The sequence below is a fragment of the Lineus longissimus genome, chromosome 6, assembly GCF_910592395.1.
Source record: "Lineus longissimus chromosome 6, tnLinLong1.2, whole genome shotgun sequence".
In the NCBI taxonomy this organism is placed as follows: domain Eukaryota; kingdom Metazoa; phylum Nemertea; class Pilidiophora; order Heteronemertea; family Lineidae; genus Lineus; species Lineus longissimus.
This window is the reverse complement of record NC_088313.1, coordinates 18,296,836-18,319,227: the sequence shown is the minus strand read 5'-3', so window position 1 is coordinate 18,319,227 and position 22,392 is coordinate 18,296,836. Positions and strand designations below refer to the sequence as shown.

General features: G+C 40.3%; 3 protein-coding genes and 1 long non-coding RNA gene across 10 annotated transcripts; 2 read left to right on the top strand and 2 right to left on the bottom strand.

The window, feature by feature from the left end:
* Positions 1-241: 241 nt before the first annotated feature.
* LOC135489623 (peptidoglycan-recognition protein LF-like) lies at positions 242-3,254 on the bottom strand. The gene is made up of 4 exons (XM_064775057.1): positions 3,124-3,254; positions 2,851-3,021; positions 2,140-2,284; positions 242-1,918 (listed from the first exon to the last, which is right to left on the bottom strand). The coding sequence occupies exons 1-4, from the start codon at positions 3,125-3,127 to the stop codon at positions 1,705-1,707; spliced, it is 534 nt and encodes a 177-aa protein (XP_064631127.1). The 5' UTR covers positions 3,128-3,254; the 3' UTR covers positions 242-1,704.
* Positions 3,255-3,401: 147 nt separating this feature from the next.
* On the bottom strand, positions 3,402-22,392 carry LOC135489599 (cholinesterase 2-like). Of its 4 annotated transcripts, none has more exons than XM_064775021.1 (10): positions 16,935-17,070; positions 15,013-15,163; positions 14,255-14,314; positions 13,800-13,982; positions 13,301-13,473; positions 12,744-12,900; positions 5,855-6,158; positions 4,931-5,471; positions 4,465-4,598; positions 3,402-4,175 (listed from the first exon to the last, which is right to left on the bottom strand). In XM_064775021.1, exons 1-10 carry the CDS (start codon positions 16,959-16,961, stop codon positions 4,010-4,012), a joined length of 1,896 nt encoding a protein of 631 aa, XP_064631091.1. In that variant the 5' UTR covers positions 16,962-17,070; the 3' UTR covers positions 3,402-4,009. The 4 variants fall into 4 exon arrangements, with proteins under 4 accessions (XP_064631091.1, XP_064631092.1, XP_064631094.1 ...); XM_064775022.1 differs by lacking the exon at positions 16,935-17,070 and adding an exon at positions 22,261-22,392 and having other exon boundaries at positions 3,404-4,175; XM_064775024.1 differs by lacking the exon at positions 16,935-17,070 and adding an exon at positions 22,265-22,331 and having other exon boundaries at positions 3,404-4,175.
* Positions 6,466-11,431, top strand: LOC135489627 (uncharacterized). Its single transcript, XR_010447178.1, has 3 exons — positions 6,466-7,199; positions 9,409-9,604; positions 10,048-11,431. It is a non-coding gene; the product is annotated as an uncharacterized LOC135489627 (long non-coding RNA).
* On the top strand, positions 15,073-21,136 carry LOC135489622 (uncharacterized). Of its 4 annotated transcripts, XM_064775052.1 has the most exons (6): positions 15,073-15,265; positions 15,534-15,681; positions 19,366-19,461; positions 19,662-19,840; positions 20,225-20,332; positions 20,578-21,136. In XM_064775052.1, the coding sequence occupies exons 2-6, from the start codon at positions 15,594-15,596 to the stop codon at positions 20,641-20,643; spliced, it is 537 nt and encodes a 178-aa protein (XP_064631122.1). In that variant the 5' UTR covers positions 15,073-15,265; positions 15,534-15,593; the 3' UTR covers positions 20,644-21,136. The 4 variants fall into 4 exon arrangements, with proteins under 4 accessions (XP_064631122.1, XP_064631126.1, XP_064631125.1 ...); XM_064775056.1 differs by lacking the exons at positions 15,073-15,265; positions 15,534-15,681 and adding an exon at positions 18,692-18,950; XM_064775055.1 differs by lacking the exons at positions 15,073-15,265; positions 15,534-15,681 and adding an exon at positions 18,692-18,954.

Genomic DNA, 22,392 nt, shown 5'->3' with positions numbered 1-22,392 from the left:
ACTTCACGGGCTTTTGTACATTGTAACATCAGATGTTTGGGAGTGTTATATTCAAACCTTTTTTCCCATCCAGCAAGAAAATGAGTCTGGGAACAAGTGTTAATTTTGAGATGGATGTATCTTCTGACAGTTTGTTTGGTTCTCCGTCATATTGGTTTTTGGCCAGGGTCTTTAGAGAAGAGACTGATGAAAACTCTAGGAATAATTAAATCCTTATTTGATACATTCGTGGTAAAGCCTCCAGGCGACCATTTTGGAAGTAGACTTACAAAGAAACTACTCTGCTCGATACGAACAAATGCATCCGGGGGGCTGTATTTATCTTGGACCCGATGTAAGCCCAAGTAAAAATATTCTCTGATAGAAGTGTAGCCAATTCACACACAGGGGTAAAAAAGTAACAAATGGAGACATCTTGCAAGTAACGGCTTTCTACACTCGGGCACTAATGAGTCTCTTTCCGAATTATCTGCAAGGATTCTTCGTCGCTATGTATTAGTGTGTCTATGCCTCCTATTAATAAGTGTAACATGATTAATAGCCTTGTTATTAGTCTGCTTCAAGCCATACTGCTAACAGAGATAACCTAGGAACTGCGAACAAAAAAGGTTTTTCAACCGTTCTTGTTCTTTTTTCATACAAGGTACCCGCCAGTCTTTTGAGTCTGGCAAGTTTGCGACGAAAAAAGTATCCACCTGTGGGTAGCTTATTTAGTACCTGTCAAAGAGTGGTGTCTCTGTCCGTTAAGCATTCATCTCTAGTCTCCGCCAAGCATCGATGTCTGTCTTGTATAGTGTGGTTTCACTGTGTTGCAGGATCCAGAAACGATTGGAAGGGACAAACCAAATATTTCCCAAGATGTATGCCCGAGGAAAAATGATAACCATGTTGCAATTAGTTGCTCGAGTAGTATCATCATTCTGACACGCAGGTGGTGACCCCCAGGCATTCTCAACCTACTGCAGGAATTGGTCCAATGGCAGCATAATACCACAGACTTGCATACTAGTAGATACCACGGACTTACTTATATACACGTTTTTATACTAGTAAGTCCGTGGTAATGCGGACACTAACGTGTTTCGTCGAAAAAAACGACCTAACTTAGCTTATTTGACTTGAAAGGAAACCTAGCCAGGTTCTATTTGCGCGGTATATCATATCAAAGAAGAACTTGACCAAGTTGTGTTATCTACACATTACATCAAAGACAAACATAACCTAGTTGAGTATTTATGCACATGTATGACAGCTACTGTGCTGCCATGACGTGATGTGTGTGTACTGTTCCACTGGAACGCTATCCACTTGGGGAGTACGACGGCGCCTCTGGAACGCCTTCTATGATCTTTGAAAAAAGAACGCTCTGTAACCAAGCTTCACTGTCACATTAGCACGGCGTTCTCCTGTCGTGAGATGTCACTGTTAAACGTTGGCGTTTTATAGTATATATATTAATGGACCATATCAAACAGTCTGAAGATCTGTTCCTCTAAGGGGGGGGGGGGGGGGGGGGGGGCTGCTGGTTTGAAGTTTCGAAAATATTGATGGCAAAGCATGGAATCCCATTTGGTATGTCTAATTGCCTCCGCATGTCCGTTGTGGCGTTCGTTTCGTATTTGGATGTCTGATGTCCGATTCATTGACAGCTGTTGGTTCTGGGTGATTTTCCTCGAACACCACTGGGGGAGTACGACGGCGCCTCTAGACGCTTTCTATGCTCTCTCTCATCGGTTTCTTATCATCATATTTGTCCCAGGTCCTGATGTGTCTGATGAGAGCCTCCCCAGGGCATTCGGAGCCTGACGACATGGTGTCCTTGTGAGCGTACAGCCGGTAGTCGGGGTCGATCTTTCCAGCTCCAACCCCATGGTCAATTAAGAATTTTACAGCGTCTAGGGCTTTCTGCTTTGGTAGTCTGAAATCAAAAAAGGTTGAAGTGCAGTTGTGGCCTAGTGCCAATTGATTTGTGGTAACGCTGGACCTGTGACCAGGTGTCGCTTTATTGGTTGCACAGTCTCGGTTATTTTGGTTTCGCATGCTTAATTCAAAATCCCAATACTAACGGTTAAAGACGTGTACCCGAACCCATCAGATAACTGAAACTTACTTTTTGTGAACCTCTATCGTTACACCTACCTACACATAAAGCTGTTCCCCATAATAGCGATACCGACAGATACGTCGTCGAATCCCGCAGTATGGGCGCCGATTCTCCAACCACACCCTTCATATATGATCCCATCCTCAGCAATCACGAAGTTGAATCGTATGTCTTTCATCGCTGCAGAAGAATTATGATGCGTGAAAGGTCCGTACTTGTCCATATACCGTCTCACGCATTGACAGTTATCTATTAACTGAACCATGTCCATTTGAACTCTGAGGGTGTTTCACTCAACTGAAACTTCCATGTGGAATACATATATGTGTTGGCCGAAGAACCATAACGTTTTTCAAAAGCTCAGAAACCTTTATTTCTAAGGGTGCGAATGAGAATTTCACTGTGTAACGATCTTTAAAACGAAGAACATCCTTCAAATGTGGATATCAATCTATGATACTTTCTTAGTAATAAAGGTTTCCTAAGCTTTTAAAAAACCTTTAAGATATTTCGGCCAACACAACTATGCACCCCTTTGAAATTTTTCAGCTAAATTAATTAAAAAGCCTTAAAGCTTTTTCAGAATATCAAAAACCTTGAGGGGTTTTATTATTTGCCGAGAAACTTCTATGTGGTGCATATTTGTGTCAGCCGGAAAACCAGTTAAGGTGTTCAGAGCTCAAACCCTTTATTTCTAAGGGTGCAGGAGTTTGATGAGAGGTCTCTTCATTGAACGAATGACTTACATTCATTATCCATGTGTTGGTTCTGTATCCTCTTCATGGAGAGTAGACCATTTGTTAAGTTAAAGCACGGTTCCGTGTCCGTCCTGTGGAGGAACACATTCTTGACGGGTAACTTCAAGTACCTTGTCTGATCTGGTGGGCGGGCACACCAGTCATGACGCTTCACCACAGCTGGAGAATTAAAAGAGGGATACGACCATTATTTTCGTGGGAAAAATCGGGTCGAACCTCCAAGCTTAACAGTGAACAGAAGCAGAACCTTAGCCTACTCACCCATGTTTTCTTGGCTGACCGATAAAATCCAACGACTGGCCGCAAAATATCTTAGAAATCGGACTCAAATTAGATATTCCTGCTACCAGTCAATATAGAGTTCATATTCTAAAGGAGCCTCATTTCTTATCTATTTTATATATCATGTGACAAGAATTGGTTCCACAATGGTATCACTAAGTTGGTGTCATTGATATATGGTGACCCTTCTTGCGGTCATATGAGGTTTTTTGGTGATAAAGCTTTTAATTGTGACAACGACCGCGCTTGACTTAACGTATGTATAGAAGAGAATATGAATATTTGACAGCTTACGCGTCCATCATACTAGCCATGAATACCGGTAAATCATTCAATAACCAGGCACGAACATGGGTAATTCCTTGTCTTGCTGTAGAGTACAGCCTGTCCGATTCGTCTCAAACTCGACCGTTATTTCACATCGTCACGGCGAAGTGGAGTACCTTTAGTCAAGCCGCATTGGTCTCCCGTGGGATGCAGGCAAAACATTTCCGACCATTTGATATAAAAAACTAACAAGAATCGTACTATTTGATCATGCGTAGATGGGTATTACGTTATGCAGTTAGATGTGTCTAGAAAAATAGAGTTTTGGTTGAAATATAACCAAAACGCTTCTTTCAATAAAATCTAAATAACGATAACTAGAAACTAGGAAGACATGACTTGGTGGGAACCTTCTTTGGGACATTTAGCACATTGACACTCCTTGGCATTTGGCAGACCACTCCGAATAAGGATAACACTAGAAACTAGGAAGGCATGACATGGTGTGAACCTTCCTGGTTCATGTAGCACTTTGACACTCCTGGCATTTGGAAGACCTTTAATAAGGATAACACTAGATGCGATAGCTTGATGGCATTCAAGCTAAATCGCAACAAGTTGACTGCTGTTCATATTGTGCCCATCTGTGGCATCGGTCGACCATCTGCTGCCTGACTGTCCGAATGGAAAATGTTCTATTTGGTCCAATGTACATGCATTCACGCGTATCCGATGTGTATTCTGGCCAAGAAGAATCCATTTGTCTGAAAAAGAAATTGCAGGCAATGAAACCTGGCGCTCAACAGTACGAAGTTTTGTAAAGAAGCACCTCAACTTCCTTTGCAAGGCAACTTCCTTGGCGTTAAATCAAACAGCCTTAACTGAAAAAGATAATTACCCCATATTGGCATTAACACAAAAATCTAGCTTTCGTCATCTATTACAAATTTTATTGTTACTTTTTCATCGTGCGTCCCACCAAAACACTCCTCGAACTAACTGAATGATCAAATATTGGCGGAGAACCTTTACATGAAGTAAAATCTCACTTACCCAGTCTTGGCGAATTCGGACAGCTTCTTCATGACTTGTATGGAGAATATCTTCTCCTCTTCAGAATAATTTTGTATACCATATGAAAGAAGTTTTTGACTGTATTCTTCACTGAGTGGTAAACCGAATATCCACTGCAAATAAATCAAGAGTTGTGTAAAACATGACAAGGGATTCATTTAGGATGAGAAGGGATGAGTCTCAACATATATTTCTTCTGTATGTCCAGCCAGTTACAGCTACAGTGTAGTCGTGGACAAAGCAGTTTGATCGGTCACGTTGCAGTATATTCTGAGTTCTTAAACGATCTTGTCAGAAGAAGCATGGACAGAAAGCCGTAAATGTTATCGATAAGGTTGCGATGAATGTGTGGTTGAGCACTCGGATGTACCTCAAATATACCCAAATTTTCAAATTTGGTAAGCCTATTGGAAGTACATGAAAAGTAAAATCTCAATTAACAAACCTGAATTTCTGCCCCATGGTAGACGCCTATCCACTGAGGCCAAACTTCGTTGGAAGCCCGGTATTGAAAGTCATAAAGATATACATTAGTTCCACCCGTATTTGATAAAGAATCAGAAAAGTCTAGCACTGAACACTTAAATGCTCGATCACCTTCCAGTGTATCTAGATCCTCTAAAAGTAAATTGCCATTATTTTCACTTCCGTTTGAGTAATCCTCAATAAGACTAGTTTGTATGGAACTAGGTAAATCTTTGGTTATACTCCGCACATCACTTTCAAACTGAGACAAAGTGATTGGATTAGAATCTCTAGTTTCCTTAAGTTGTCCGTAAAATGAATAAAGCTGCCAATAGGAGGCTTCGTTTTTATTGTAGCCGATCATAATGTCGGCCATTGTGTTATATCGTCCCGCGCGAATCAATGAGATAGGAGAATCCTCGAGAAATGACCCGTCGACCGTTGGTACCCATGGGAACCGAATTGTGTTAGTTACTATGTAATCTCTAAATCCACCCAGTAGATCGTTAACTGAGAGAGTCCTGAAAGTATGATTTGTATGATTTAATTGAAGATAGTGACGGAGCCGAATGGCATTTTACGGATCTGTAATGGCAGTGTAAAGACAGTATAGTACCATAACGTATGCTTTCACTTTGACAATTGTATTTTTGTCTTGTAGCGTCGAATTTGATAGTTTCCATACGTACTGTATATAAATTTCATCAATTCCATTGTGTGGACTGATATTGCAAATACTATACAATGTACATATCACTTTCTGCTAATTTGCGTGCATTACAGATATGAGTTTTGAAGAAATAAAGTGCCTAATGAGTCAAATGAGGCTGGCCGTTTCATTTGGGGTGACGCTATCATAAACTAAATCCACTTTGATTTTATTCAGAATTCGGAACCAACCTACCGCAAACACCTGAGAATCCGAGCACCATCACTATAAGAACAATTCACTCGCTTCAGATAGAAGTTCGCCCGTTTCTTCGCCTGTTTCTGACTCATGAAGGCCCAGGGAGCGAGTGGTGTAGCACTCTCCAATATCGCCCGGCTAAAGAGGCCCTTGCTTTTGCTTGATAGCATGTGATAGCCAACACTGGCAGCCCCAGCGCTTTCACCGAATAGAGTAATGCTCTCAGGGTCTCCACCGAACTTGTGAATGTTCTTCTTGATCCATTTTAGGCCGAGTAATTGATCTTCGAGGCCAAAGTTGCCTGAAAAATAATGTCACTAAAATATTTTTTCACTTGTTTTTTTTCTGCTCAAAATGAAGAAACATCATCAGTCCCAAAAAAGTGTTGGCTTTGAAAATTTTGAAGTTAAGAGTGCGTCGTATTCAAAATCGGAAATCTGACTTTGATTTTGTCACACGTCATAATACGAATATGAACCAAGATAAGCAAGCATGCAGGTAGTCTTCAAATCAGTACAGTTCATTTTTAGCTCAGCTGACGAAAGTCAGCAGAGCTAGTCAAATAGCTATTCGAGTGGCGTCTGTCCTTCCTGCCATACATCCATCCATCCATCTGTGGACATTTTGGGCATTTTGTAACCGTAAGGCCTAGGCACTTCAAATTTAACAAGTGGGAAGAATAGCCTTTGAAATGCTGCTGACAGAAAAATTTAGCCCGGTTTGACTCTAATTCAGCCCACCAGGGGGCAAAAAGCGTAAATTACAAAAATATTTTTTGTCGCTTTATGCCAGGAGTTCGAAGCTTGAAAAAAAGTTGAAGAGGTCTGCATAACAATCAGGTTTTGATATAAAATAGATTAATTTTGATTTATGTGACCAGTTGGCAGTAATTGGGCAAAAGTGTAAGTTGGCACATTGCCAGCTGTTTTGAATTTCGCGGTTCGAGGCATTCCCTCAGAAATTCCAGTGACGTAAACGTCGGGAAATGTCAGAAATTGGACACGTTCGGAAATGCGATGTAGTTTCTATAATTTAACGTTGAACTGTTCGAATTTGGAAACCTGTCTAAATTCTGAACTTTTCCCGGATTGTGCAGAGGAAGCGGATTGATATGTGGTAGGTGAGCCCAGGTAGAAGATATAGGTCTTTCAGTACGTTCGAGTAAGATGCGTGTTATTGTGTTAGTAATAAACGATAAATGATCTAAAGCTATTTGGTGTGTTTCTATTGTCATTTTCTGCACGAAATAACAGCTTGGGAGCGCACATTGAAGGAAAGTAGTGCCGCATTGGCACGACGCCAGCTCACGCCGTTATCTGGCAGCATGGTCAGCTGTGTGAAGGTAAGAGGGTTTTATATCGCTATATTTCCCTTGATGTTCTTACTGTCATTGGCCATGAGAACTGTTATTTGAAATGTAATATTGTAGTATGAATCTCATAGATTCGTTACGTAGCAATATGCTGTAATTTTTGGCTTGCGATCCCGTAAGATTTTCTCGGCTAAAGTGGAAATTTCATCGTTAGAATGAGGTCGTTGCAATCCGAGAAGATGGCGGGCCGGGTGCACTTCGGCCAAAACGACATTATGCTTTCAATCATGGTTAGGGACACAGTGTAAACAAAGATTTCTCGAAATTGTTGCACTGATTGTAACTGTAGTGTACATGACTAAGTGGCAGTGTTATTGTCATTGCAATGTACTCCTGTTTTTGAGAATTTTGACAGAGAAGTGGTCGTGAAATAACGCATCGGATGGCCAATGCATGAATGATTTCTCAGTGTGGCTGGCTGCTGGCGGTGTGCATGCCGTGTATGTAGCTATACGTACATACGGTTCTGATGTGGTAGTAGCTGTGTAATGGGTGACTAGTGGCGTAGTATTGGTGGAATTCATTGTGAATAGGCCTAGGCCTACACCTGGATATTGAGGACACCCTGCTGCTGAAGGTGCATATTATCGCCATTTACGTTGTAACGTTATTTTGCATCTCCTGTCCATTAAAATATTTGGCGATAATTGCACGAACTCTCTGTCATCATTGTCAAGTCCATTAAGATAACCTGCTCCATGGTACCTTATAATCAAGTACACCTGCATATCTAGGACATCCTGCTTTATGGTAGGCTACCTCATTGTCATTTAGTATTGTGTGAAGTCCACCTACCTATGTTTAGACGACATACAAGAACACGCTGATGTCTGTGTCATCATTGTGAAGTCTATAGATATAAAGTGCTATATGGTACCTTGTTACCAAGTACACCTGCATATTTAAGGGTTGGCTATAGGCACTAGCATTTTGGCTAGAACTTGAAATCTTAGAGCAATTAAAACTCCTTCAAAATGAAGTGAATGCTAATTTAAAAAATGGGATGCAGTTCTTTGTTTTCCAGGGAACTGCATCCCACCCCTAAAGTGGTATTCACTTCATTTTGAAGGAGTTCTAATTGCTCTAAGATTTCGCGCTCTAGCCAAAATGGTGGTGCCTATGGTCAACCCTTAAGACATCCAACTTTATAGACTTGTAACCAAGTACACCAGCATATTTCGGCCACTCTGTTGTATGGTACCTTGTGATCAAGTGTTGTTGCGTATTAGGTCACCCTCTTTTGTAACCTTGTGGTCAAGTACCCTTGTGTATTTAGGGCACGTATTACACCTGGGTATTGAGGTCGCACTGCTTTATGTTACTTTGTGATCAAGTACACCTGCCAAATTAGGATACCTCATTGTAAAGTCCACGTAATTGTTTAGATTAGTACAGGCTGCTTTCTCTGTCATTGATGTCAAATCCATTGAGATAACCTGCTTAGGTACCTTGTGATCATGTACACCTACTTACTCAGGACACCCAGCGATAGTATGGTACCTTCTTTAATGGTACATGTACCTCATTGTAAAGTCCACCTTAAATTTAGAACACGCTCTCTGTCATTATTGTCAAGTGCTCTGAAATAACCTGATAGGCTAGGTACCTTCTGATCAAGCACACCTGCATATTTAGGACATCTTGCTTTATGTTACCTTTTAGTCAAGTACACATGCATAATTTAGGACACCCTGGCTTATGGTACTGTGTAATCAAGTACACATTCATATTTAGGAATAGGATACCCTGCTGAAAATGTTTTTTTTTGTGATCAAGTAGACCAGCATATTTAAGGTGCCCTGCTATATGGTACCTTGTAATCAAGTACACCTGTGTCCATGGTACCTCATTATTAAAGCCGCCTACATATTTAGGACAGTGGTGCTTTGTCACACCTCATTCAAAACCACCTAAATTAAGGACACCATTTGCCAGTCCCAAGGGTGTCCTTAATATATAGACATGGAACAATTTGATTATTCACCATGTTATCTCCACTGTTTTAGATTTGCAACCTGACTATGGACATTTCTCCAGGCAAACTCCAAAAATTATTCTCCATTGCTTACCTCCCAAATACTTGGAAGTTAGCAAGTATTCAATAGCTTTAACTTGTGCTTACAAATCTCATTCTAATGTCAATAACATAAAGTCTACATCATTTTCCTTTCATTTGCAGAAGCCCAGTCAAACTGAGGGATGCTGCCCTTACAAAAGGTTTTAAAGACGATTCAGTAAATGACTTAAAAGTGACCTACCAAACAAGAATGTCTATTGAAACGCAACCTCTAAACTTTAAACCAAAAGCCCCGAAAGTTAAAGTCACACCCACTATCAAGCTCAACTCCCTGAACAACCAAAGGATTTCTCAAAGGGTAGGTGCTGAGTTAATGTATTACCCAATCAATATATGAATTAATAACTTCTCAATACCACATGTAGGCTAGTACTACTTATAGTGAAGTACTTGATCAAGATGAAGAGCACCTCCTGCATAATCTACGTACTGGAAAACTAGAAGTGCTAAACATGACAAGAACCATTTCCCACTTAGAGCAACAGTTTCAACATGAAACACCAACCTTTCAGACTCCTAATTCCCACTATAGAATACATTGCACAATGTTCAGTGTATGTGTATTCTTGAAATAAATTCAGATGCCATCATGCATCACACATACATGTACTATAATCAGATAGGCAATAAAGCATTCCACTCACAACAACTATAAAGAACAACATTTCTCTTACCAACAAAATGACCCTGTGACACTTTGGCATCATTCATGTCTAACAACTAATTGTCATTATATTTCAGCTCAACATCACAGCGAAGGTGGTGAAAGTACTTGAAGACACCTGCCTCAAAGATGTTCGAGGACAAAGCCTAAATGCAAAAGTCATACTTGTTGCAGATGACACCGGATGTGCCAAGTTAACATTATGGGAAAAGTTGATACCTATGGTTGAAAATGAAAAAACCTACCAGTTCAGTGAATTGTCCGTATACTATTTCGACCAAAACTCATTAACAACCACCCCGGAAACTGCTATCAAAGTTCATACTGACATAACGGTGATTGATATATCACAAGATATAATTGAGGAACAACATCTCGATGACACCAACACAACAGTGAAGAATGCCACAGTTCAGCAAGTTTCTGTAACAATGAGAAAGGCATGCTTGTCTTGTAAACATGTTGTGCCAACAACCGACCACCACACCACAAAGTGTGGAAATTGTGACATGCGCCAGTTAACCAAAATGTTAACACAAAACATTCGGGTAAAATTGCTCTTAATGGCAGAGGACAAGGAAAGAATCGCTGTCACAGGTCTAGACCAGATCATGATTGACTTTCTGCTGAAAGAGGGACTAGTCATAACTAATGATGTCACGACTGACGACATTGAGGAATTCATTTTGAATTTAGAAACTATCCCATCAGTAACATACAATGTGGACAGACTTGTTCTAAAATTTTGAACCCAATTCGTCAAACTGCATAATTCATTTTCAAATGCACATGATCCAGGCCTATGGTAAAGCCTCCCAGAAAATGGTGCACCACAGTTTGACATGATATGTAAACCAGCACTAAAAGCGCCCTTCGGGTTGTGCAGTAATTTCATTCAGTTTTGGAAACGAAAAGCATTTATTTAGTTATAATTTGAATACAAGCAGAATGTTCCTAATTGAAAGTCTATTGTGTTTAGCCTTTTATTATCATGAAACATTGTAATTTCTTACAAATCTTATACTGATTTGATTGCATACTAAGTTACATAAATGTTCATTTTCAGTACCCTTCTAACATTGTCTAAAGACCGTGCCGCAAAAACATCCACATTATGTATACTCTTACAAATGCAAATAAATAAGACAAATACATGTATGATTATGAATGCATTAATACTCATGCATATTAACCAGATACAAAATGTAGACATTTGTAATTGTTTGTTTATACTTCTTAAGAAGGTATTATTTTCTATGTTCTAAGTTTATTTTATGCATCCTTTATGTTCATAGATATAGGGATCATTTCAGAAGTTTTATCCCAGGAGAGATAACATGATCTTGCATATAAACATTGTAATTTCTGTTAATTCTTGTACTAATTTCATCACATACAAAGTTATGTTAATGTTTTCCTAAGGACTGTGACGCAAATACGTCCTTATGATCCATTAAGTTACACATGCGTATGAACACATACATGTACATGATTATGAATTCATACGCATGCATAACCAGATGCAAAATCTAGATATTTGTAATTGTTTGTAATTTTGGTCATAATGTACCTACATATGTATATTGTTTCATTATGTTCTAAGTTTATTTTACGTATCCTATATTGTGTTCATGTATAAATAGATCATCTCAAAATTTAAGCAACCACAGTTTTAACAAAATTTTCTGCTACATGTAATTACTGTAACCCTGGAAATTTTCGCGAGCTGTTTAATTTTGCTGATTTTGCGCATGGTAGTAATCTGCAAAAATAACCAGCGCGAAATATAATCTTTCTTTCTTGTTAACTGAAGAGCAATCTCGTGTTCGCAAAATTTATCAGCGCAAAATATAAGTTTTTCATTGATTTTTTACAAATCCGCGAAAATAACCAGCCGCAAATATTTTCCGGGTTACAGTATGCAAATTCAACAATTTCTAGTCCAACTCACATGCCAAGAGCCCTGTGTTCTTAAATCCGTTTATTTTTCTTTTGACTGCAATCATTTATGTACATACTGTAATTGCCTGCTGGCCAGGATATCACCATTTTTAACTTTTTCACAATATTGAATAAAACTAGTTCTTTTATAAAATCTTGTCTCAATGACTGACTTCCCACTCATTCAAACCTCTTAACAGCGCTTAAGAACCTATCAACAGTTTCAATATTGTAACAAAAACCAAAACAAGCCCTCTCTGCAACCCCCAATCAGTTCACATTACTAGTACGTAGTAATGTTAGTCACATTACTAGTACATGGTAATGTTAGAACCCCAAACAATGTATTTGCTGGATATGATGGTGTTTGCAAAGGTGTCTATAAAGGAAAGTGTCTGGCGAGTGTGGCTTGTGACAGTGAAATCAGTCTGGAGCCATTTATGACACATTGCGTGACTTCAAAGTTGGTCTTGGTGTTAATTTTGTAAAAATTTTGGGGCTTATATGTAGCAACAAGACAATATTTCAGAATGACGCTATGATCAACACGAACATTAGGCGTAATCTTAGGGTAGACAGCCTTGTTTGTGGAAATGATGCATTCTCAGGGCTGCTCAAGAACTACAACACTTTCCCAAAATTAACACTAACACCAACTTTGCCAATTGCCATTTTAAGCCATTGGCTGTAGACCTCAAGAGGCCGCATTCTCATGGTTGAATGAAATATCAATAAACATGTACCCCTGCATTAACCCATGTATTTCAGCTGAGCGCCAGGCCCTTGGGCCTCTTGTTCAGAGAAGCAAACAACCTGTCGTCTTGGACAATACCTTTAACTTGACCGTCGCCTGTTGACAAAAATCCAAGAACCGCCGTCCTGTAACTTATGGAAACAACCACGACATCGTTTGCGGCTGCCAACATGGATCCGTTATAAACATCCAAAGTAGTGGCGCCATTGTAGAAACCACCACCAAATATCCAAACCTGAATTATGACATTATGATATAGCATAATAAAGGTTCCAAAAACGGCCTGTGAACTACTTAGGCTATGACATGATTGTGTCCAAGTGTTCGATATGATCCAATTTGATGCCAAAAAGCTTCAAGGCCGAAAGTCAGCGTCTTTTTAAGCATAGGCCTGATCATTACTAATAGTACTAAATCGGAGTCATTTTCTGAAACGATACAATCAGATTGCTGCACAGTACATACATGTACAAGATGTAGAGTATTAAGTGTCACTACGTACTCATGTTACTTGTAATGTTGGCTTACGATAGTAGGTTGCGTTTTGGCTATTTGTGAGTGTAGTAAGTTGTCATCTTTCCCCCTGTTATATGGCCGCCCTTTACACGAGAAAAAAATGAAATGGCTGCCCTTACCATAACTGTGAGATTGTTCTTGTTGCCCGGAGTCCAGATATTAAGTTGTAAGCAATCCTCACTCTGTCTACCTGGGGGATTCCACATCTCTGCCGGCCAATATGATGCGGGGAAATATGTGTCTTTGGTGAACATACAGCTTGGCCTGAATTGAGTCGCATTCAGGAGGTTGGCTATGAATTAAAAAAAAACCCAGACACTAAATCTCATGGCCAAAAAGAATCTTCATTGTTTTGGCCCTAGAGAAGAGATTAATTTCGCCTCAGGTTAAAATCAATCTCATTCATAACAAGTATGTTGTTCTCTCAAGAGGCAAGAACTTGTCAAATGCAGTATTTAGTTCATATTCGCTGTTTCGTTTTGCCATGGTTATGCTACATTTTGCTCAGCATCCTCTCTGTTGTGAACGGGTTCTGGACTTGTATTGGAAAACAGAGAACGTTGAGTCAGAAGTAAACTATAAAGGTGTACATAAGGACAGTTAGCAACTCTCACTTACTCCACGATGCGACCTCCATAGGGTCTGCTAATCGTAGGTCGCCGACTGGAGGTGCAGCAAATGGTATACCAGCGTATTCATTGACTTCTGTGTCCTTCCATCCTCGTAGATGGTTTCCTCTGACACATCCTGAGAGAGTGCGCACACAGGGGCTGGTCCGGCAGATTTCATAGCTGAGACAATCTGAAATTGGGTATGCACACTCTACTGAAAACGCGTTCGGATGAATGACTAAGTAATGAAGTCGTGTATGAGTCTAGATCGTATCACAAGTCGTCCCGGGCTATATCTAACTGTAGTGATTTAAAAACAGATCTCAAAAATTGACAACTGTCGCTGTTGAGGTGACTGACAATGATTACCTTATTGAAGTGATACTAGATATTTGTACCCCTTTCATTGCCTCAGAATAGAGCGGTGGATCAAGATAGAAAAGTAAAGAGACTGATACATACCTGATTGTGATATGGAACTGGCATTTGTCGCATAGTACCACTTGCCCATGTCGTGAAATCCTGCAAGTAACGTAAGTGATTTACAACGTACACCGAAAGCGAAAACCTTTAAATGAGATATCCTTCAGTTAAAAGAAACTGCCACCATCACGATCTGTCAATGGCTATAAGACTACGCTCATAAAACACATCCGAAACAAAAAGTCATGTAAACCCTTGATCAAATGGAGTAGAAGAAGCGACCCGTCTACTTATCTGCTAGACGTAGACAGTTGATTGATATATGCGGTGTACATGAGCAACAGCACAATATGGTTTTATTATGATGGCAAACAATATACAATAGCAGAATCAACCCTCACCATATTTTCCGAGATCAGGGATGCCGTGTCTTGGGTGGTACCGGAGGTATCTTTGTATTGAACTTCGTGTTTGCGCACACGAAGTTCAGGTGAACTTTATGGCCTGTTTTATGGTTACCTTTTCCAAGCCGGAGCCTCGTCAATCAGAAAATGAATCACTGAACGCATCATCTCGTTCATTGGGAATAGGAATTCTAGGAAAGTTCAAAGCTAGCTATCAGAAGCACCAGGATTTACCTTCAAGTGCTCTTTAAACTAACTAAACAGCAGAAGCAGGGAAGTGTCTGTACACTGCTGTAGTAGATACCTTAATATTTCCAGTTTAGTAAAGGTGACGTTTCTCGAACATGATTCCCTGATTTACTAATTTTTCATAGATACATGAAAAAGTCTTACCTGCCAAGTAGACCGCCATACCGATGGCAAGACCTACGAAAGCTAACTTCATGATAATGACCACTGTCAGGATGCTCAATCGTGGCTTTACTTTGGTTGGGCTGGGGGTTATTCGTGGCTGAAGTGAATCTGTATCAGCAGGGGGTTCACCCTGGAACGATAGGAAGGAACATTTCCGAGGATTTTTATCGTTAAGGAAAACTGGACTGGACTTTTTCGTACTATTTTGGAAGGCAGGGGCGAGTGCTAAATGGTAAGTGGTATGATATTTAGTGCATCACACTCATGTATCAGGCATTGGGGATAGTTTCAGCTGCATCAAATCCAGCAGTGTACCAACTGTTGTTCTTGCATATTGTGTTATTTAGATCGATGTCATCCATTAAATGGACCATGTGGTTTAAGTACCCGAGCTTGGATATTTGTTGCCTGTATCCTGATGGTCTTCTGGAGTACTAGGGCATACTGAATGCTCGAATCGCTTTTGAACAAACACTATACTTTATTTTCCTTCTGGACAGTTGTTAGCTGGTTCAATCAAACGAACGACACAGTAATCAAAAGCCGCCACGAACCGAGGAATGAAAGGAAGACTCAAAGGATTGTATCGACTGTATGAGACTGGTGACAGAACAAGCTTTATTTCTCAGGAAAGGCCAGAATTAAAAGGTAAATATGCTCAAATACAGCGACGATGAATGTCTAAATGCCGATGAAGATACTATAAAGCTAGAAGAGATACCATGGACATAGGTAAAAGGAATGTACTTGGAACAACCACCAAACAATGGCGACATGCTTGGTTCACAGGAGAACGATTATTTCCGCCTAATCATTAGCGCAAGCCATGCAAGTAACAGCATTCTAACAATTACCAAAATTTATCTAAGTAAGCAATTTTAAACCAATCACTGCCTACTGTCAGGTTGATGTCATTCATCATTAGTTCTCCGAAATCCTTCTCTTAGGATTGGTGTTCGAGGTACATCAGTTAACCGATGGCCGGCCAGCTAAAATCACGATTTAAAGGCTATGACGTTGGGATAAGCAGAGTACCACGACCAATTTCACGGGTTAATAGGGCATTATCGTCAAATGGCGAAGTGTTGCACAGGCCTATTCAAGAATAGTCTACGCATTGCTAATGTTTATGTTGTAGATTGGTTACTAAAGTGAAAAGCAAAAACAAAAATTAAATTGAATATCTCTTGTAAAGCTTTGAATTTTAGCAAAGAAAACTCGACTGGCTTGACAGCTGTTAATGTTCAAGGCATTTGCTTTGTAATTGGAAAGTGTTGTCGTTTGCCATCACCGACTAACTTCTCTTATATTGAGCGGAAAATTGGAATTTGTTATCACCAACTTAAAAACATTGCATGCACTCAGAACCACCTGGCCCATCGATATGACGACCTTGATTATTGCCTCAAAACAACAACTTGGACCAAAGGGCACAACATGTTGGAAAGTATCGACTCGCACCTTAAAAAACACCGTTGGTCAGTTCACAATTAGGTAGCCGTGTAGAAGAATATAACTGAATTGTTGTCAGCCCACATTGTCCAGTATCATGAATCATTTTTTACCGACGATATATTGCTAACTCTCCGGTGGCATGTTATAATTATAATGGAGAGGCAAAAGGTGCCATTTCTATTTAAACATTGATAATTGAGCTACCTTTTTTAGCACCGGATACAATACCGGTTGATGGTCTATGAGCAAGCGTGTTAAACATTGAACTCGGGTTGTTTTCCTTTTGCGTCATTGCGCTTACCCACTTTCAACTTAACCATAATTTTTTACTATATTGACCCGTTCCATGCACTAACATGTCACACCGGCCCGATGAAAAAAGACTTCCTAACAGATATTTGAAATTTATGACCCAACAATTAAACATAGAAATTAAACAACCCTACCTCCTCCTCCCCGACCTCCATGTCCATTGTCCGCAACCTCCGATCAGAAAATATCACAGGAAGTGGGTAAGAGGCCTATAATGGCCGAATCATGCATCCAATAGGCCCGAGCCAGCCAATACATAGGCCTTCACGCTTTTCATTTTCTCATGCAAACCACAATAGTAAACATCTACCAACATGCTACTTAAATATGAATAACATTAACTAACCGATTTACCTTCGACTAAAGCATTTCCCATGTAACCTCATTGAGTCAACGAAGCAATTATGGGCAGCCATATTATGCAAAAATCTTCATTAGGTGCACCGAATTTATCAAGGTCGTCCAATTATCGTAAAAACTGCAGATTTGTGCGCCACTTACATATTCTTCGGCAATCCAAAATGGCAGTATCATGCTAGGCTACGGCCTTGCTGGCCTTCTAAAAATAAAATTGACAGGTGTGCGGAGTTCTTGCTTTATCTTTGCGAACGCACCATCAGCCTCTCTGGTTCATTCAGCGAAATCAATAAATCAGGAACTAGGATATCGTGGCAATTAAGTGAAGTTAATGGACGAAATGACCCTAATTTATCTGTGGGTTTTCCTTTTGATTATAATGTGTTAGTGCATTTATTACAATGCGTTTGGTATCAAATATGTTTTAATGATCATAAATGATGCATTCGACATGTGAACTAATGAACTTGGCGTACTTGTCCGCCATGCCTCTGGCGCTGTGGTTTGTTGAGAGCAAATGTCGTTCGTAAACTTTGATCGAGACTAAAGTGGCAATTGAAAGTTCAAATGTTTTAAAGTAAAACAGACCAATGTTCCTCACCACAGGTAGCTTGTAAGTTTTAGAGAATTACAACTTCAAAAGGGAGCATTAACTGATCACCGGGGAATAGCCTTTACAAGTCTGTATGAGGAACTTAGCAATGGAGTTAAGTAGGCCTACTTTAAAGCAGTTACGGTTACATTGCTGGGTCACATAGTATAGTAGACTCGGGACCCCAAGAGATCGGTGACAATGACAACCCGCCATGCTTCGATGGATGCAAAGTGTGATGGTCCTTTTAGACTAGCGAGTTTGTCCTGGGTCGCATCATCCCATGCTCGCATACGATAATGCAGAAATGGCGCGAAGAATAGGTCATGAAACGTCACGGACGACGCGCCGAGCAACAATCGCGCCAGTCGCCAACGTGTGTCCCGGCATCATCGCGTGTGGTCCAAGGCCTATTCATTTTGTTAAAAGCACAGTCGCGCAGTCAGAACTGGCGTGAAGACGACTTGGCTAATCTCAAGAGGACAACTTCCGGATGAATAAGTGAGGTATATAACGAAATATGTAGAGTTTCAGTTTTGTAAAATGATCAAATATGCCTGCCATCTTATAAACCGACTGATCCTAGAAAATACCCGCGGCGCATCTGGCCGTCGGATGCTCCATTGGAAGGCCGTCCTTGATTGGTTCTCGAAAACTATGACGACGGGATGTGCCTTCTCTGTGGTTCTACTGCATGCTGAGATTCTGTCACTAAACGGAGGGTACCTTACTCGTTATGTGTTACGTTAAGGATCCAGTTTTACCGCAGCTGACGGTGGTAGTTGAGCTATCCTCTTGAGGCTTTAAGTGGCGCCATCTGTCTGTCAAGTTGCGAACACTTCGATATTAGCATTCGAACGGTATCGATCGATCCGGCGTGGCTATCTAAACTTAAAGTGCTTCACTCGGTAATAACAAGTCACGCGTATGTTCATATCGCCGTAATCGATATATCATGTTATGCGACCAGTCAATTCACTGTATCCATACGTGGTATTGACGCACTGACTGTCCCCTCTTAACATGTTTTCTAATTCTAGGTCGGAGTTGTACCGGGTCGTATTCGACAGAGCAATTTACACTATGTATTAGTCGTTTGAGCCAACTCTAGCATGTCTTGTTGCCATTCACATTTTACTGTATAGCCTACTTGGTGCATTCAAGGACATTAGGTCCTATATGGATATATGACATTTCGCTAGTAGGTACATGTCTAAGTACTCCTGACTTTGCTGATTTGTGACTACGTGGGCTAGACCAGAAGGCACGATATCAAACTTCTTCTCGTCCATCAACAGTTCAGGGAGACATCTGGCATTTTCGTGATGGCATTAGCATGATAGGAATATTTGTGAATTAATACTGGGATTACTGTGGATTTGACAACCTGCGGAAGGTGGGAATATAGGCTAAACATTTATGCCCTTATAAAATGTTCTCAGTGGCTTGGTTTATGAATATCATAAAACTTATGATAAGTGTAATTCGGCAATGCGCTGCTTTGACCATTGAAACATTTTCCTGACCAAGTCAAAATGCTCACCATACCGCTCCATCTCATTCTAGAGGGCTTTTCTCTCAGGTTTGTGTTTAATTTGTCCAGCTTTGCCTTTCAGCTCAGAAGATAAAGCATTTGAAAATGGTGGCTGACCTCACGGGAACGTGGCATCCAGTGGTTGTCGAAGGATATGAGGAAATGCTGAAAACTATAGGTATGTCTGTTTCCCTTCGTCGCCTAAGGTATCTTGTAGGCGCGTTGTCTGTGCAACATCAAAGATGAAGAACTATTCTCAAATCGTACGAGGGCAATCTGGGATTTTAGCCTCATTCGTTCTAGCAGAGTAATGTATTTGGCGTGTTAATGATGCTTGTGATACCTTTTCTTCAAAACCATGTAATATTTTTATTCTAGGGTTCGGTGGCCTGAAGTTAAAGGGAGGTTTGATAGCTGATGAGGTGATCAAACAGACGGAGGCAGAGATACAAATAGCCACCGGGGTCACTATCATGTTTATATTCCTTTCTAAGACTCAAACCATTAAAATAAATGGAACGGTGGACGAAACGGACCCGTTAGGAAATACTTGGAAGGTATGTACATGTCGTTGATCTTGGGTTCATAACTACTTGAAGTGAAGTATCGGAGGTTGTGAATAGATATCCTAAACCAGATGTGCTTTGACGTATTGGAAAGCTACAAAAGACAGGATCCTTTGTCGTAAGAATTTCCATTAGCTCAAATAGCTGTGGAATGGAAATACATGTAGTTAATGGTGTTCGCTTTAACCAGTATCACCAATAGAACTAATTGGTATATCCTGACTGACTGATCAGGCTTAATACACCCAAAATCTCACCTGAAATGGATGCACAATGTATCCAACATCTAGATGTACATTTGAAAAGGGTTTGGGATTATCGTTATGCCTTTTCTGGTGTTGTCATTGCCACCAATATCTCTCATGCAATCTTTAGGTGACTGCTAAATGGGATGGTGATGAGCTCGACATTATAGCCGAATGTGCAGACAAGGGCTTCCGAAATGCTGGTCGGAGAAGTATAGAAGACGGAGACATGGTAGTTGTAAGTATCTTAGTGGTCTGAAACAAGTTAAGTGGGAAATCTGGCATCCTTTTTGAAGAATCGAACATATGAAACATCATATCTGAATGTGTGCATCAACTACGAGAGAAATGGATTAAGTTGGACATTCTCTCTGTGAAGGTATTTCTCCGTCGTTATTCGGATGGACCGTAGCAACTTCCTATAACATGCTGTGGTTTAGTTTATGTACATTTTTTCTGATATGTCGTATTTCTGTCTTCCAGAAATATGTTTTTACTCACCCTAATGGAACAATCAATGCAATCAGACGGCTTAAGAAGAAAGCATAGCACCAGGATGTGTGGACAAAAAGTGCTGAATAGCCAACTCAAGAACAACGACCAGATAAAAGTGTGGATCTGGTGGCCAAACGATAGAAAGGGCTGGAGGCAATCTAGAAAGGAACTAATGGCCATGAATAAAACAGTATGGGATGTTTTGGGCTTAGTGTAGGGTCTGAGCGAAAATTGCATACCCAGTGTTCTATCTTGCCATAGAGGAGCGAACTAGAATCATGTAGCAAACGATCATATCGGTCGCAGGAGTCTACTCTACTCTAAAGATACTGTCGTGGATACTTTGGTATCTAGAAGAACGGTATTGCTGCCCAATGTGGCCGAATAGTTATGTTATTGCGTCAACCTACTTACAGGTATGGACAACTGGTTGCTGTACATTGTTATATCTTGATTTTGAGACGCGAGGACGAGCAAATTATTTCACATTGAATGACTCAATAACAAAGACAACCTTTTAGTCATGAAATAAATTACTTTGAAAGGATTATTTTGTAGTCTTTTCTTTTGAAAGTTCGCATACAGATATCCTCGGACAATTGATATAGTCTGTACTTGCATAGTCCTCGTTGATATAGCATCTGTTTCTGATAGATTTGGTATTATACATGTAAATGACATATCATTGCATGGCATTAGACATGTACTTAACATATCATTGTATAGGATTGCCCCTCTGCTAATTGGTCTTGGTTAAGTGCATGTACATGTACTTCAAGTTATATCCCACATAATGTCTGACTCGAGAGATGCACACTACTCTGATATACTGATACATGTACGCAAAACTGTCTTACTTCAAAGTAATGACGAAGTTTTTGATGAAGTGTATATCTGCCAGCTGTGCGTGAAACAGCGTTCCTGCAGTTAGTATGATTATTATTTGCGATAGTGCATACTGTTATTTTGATTAAATATGATTTTAATCTAAGGACATGCAATTGCATTGCAAGAGTCCAACGCAATCCGCACTGACCTAAAAGCTGACGTGATATGTAGGCTTCGACAGGACATGTAAACCAAGCAGTAACGACGAGATAACAATGTGGACATATGAATGCATTCATATAATTCATATTAGATTCATGATAGTGAAGACATCTGCTTTGCACGCCCTGAAGTATTATATGACAGTAATATGAATAGCGTGATAAAAGTGTGTTTTAGTATATTTGATGAGGTATTAAATAGAGTGATCTGGCAAGTGCTGTTCATATGCTATGAATGATATACATGTACAATAATGTGACCCACGCACACTCACATTCCGAAGAGCTACGAACGGCGGAGTACAAAGAATATATGCATTTCATCAACGATATTCAGAGATACATCTCCCCGATTTCTCCAACAGCTAAGTGTGAAAGATGGTTTACGAGTGTTGCGTAAATGTATCGGCACATGTTTGATGACAACATAATACCGCCCTGCTTCGTATTTCGTCGTTCGTACGGAGTGCAAAACCTGCCGCTTATTGAAGCTGTCATAGCCATTACTTGGGATATCGAGCAAGATCACGCAGGCATGACATGACTCACCTAGCCCGAGGATATCGAACGTGTGACAAACATTCCAAGACGGATCAACCCGGAAAAATATGATAAGACCTACCTACTCATATCGCCGGCAGACCGTGTCGTCTTTGAATGATATTCAGTGGGGTATCACATACGAGACGTGAGGGCAATTGATCACCTGTGAGTGGTGGATATTGTCATCAGATCATCAGATGGCCTGACTTGC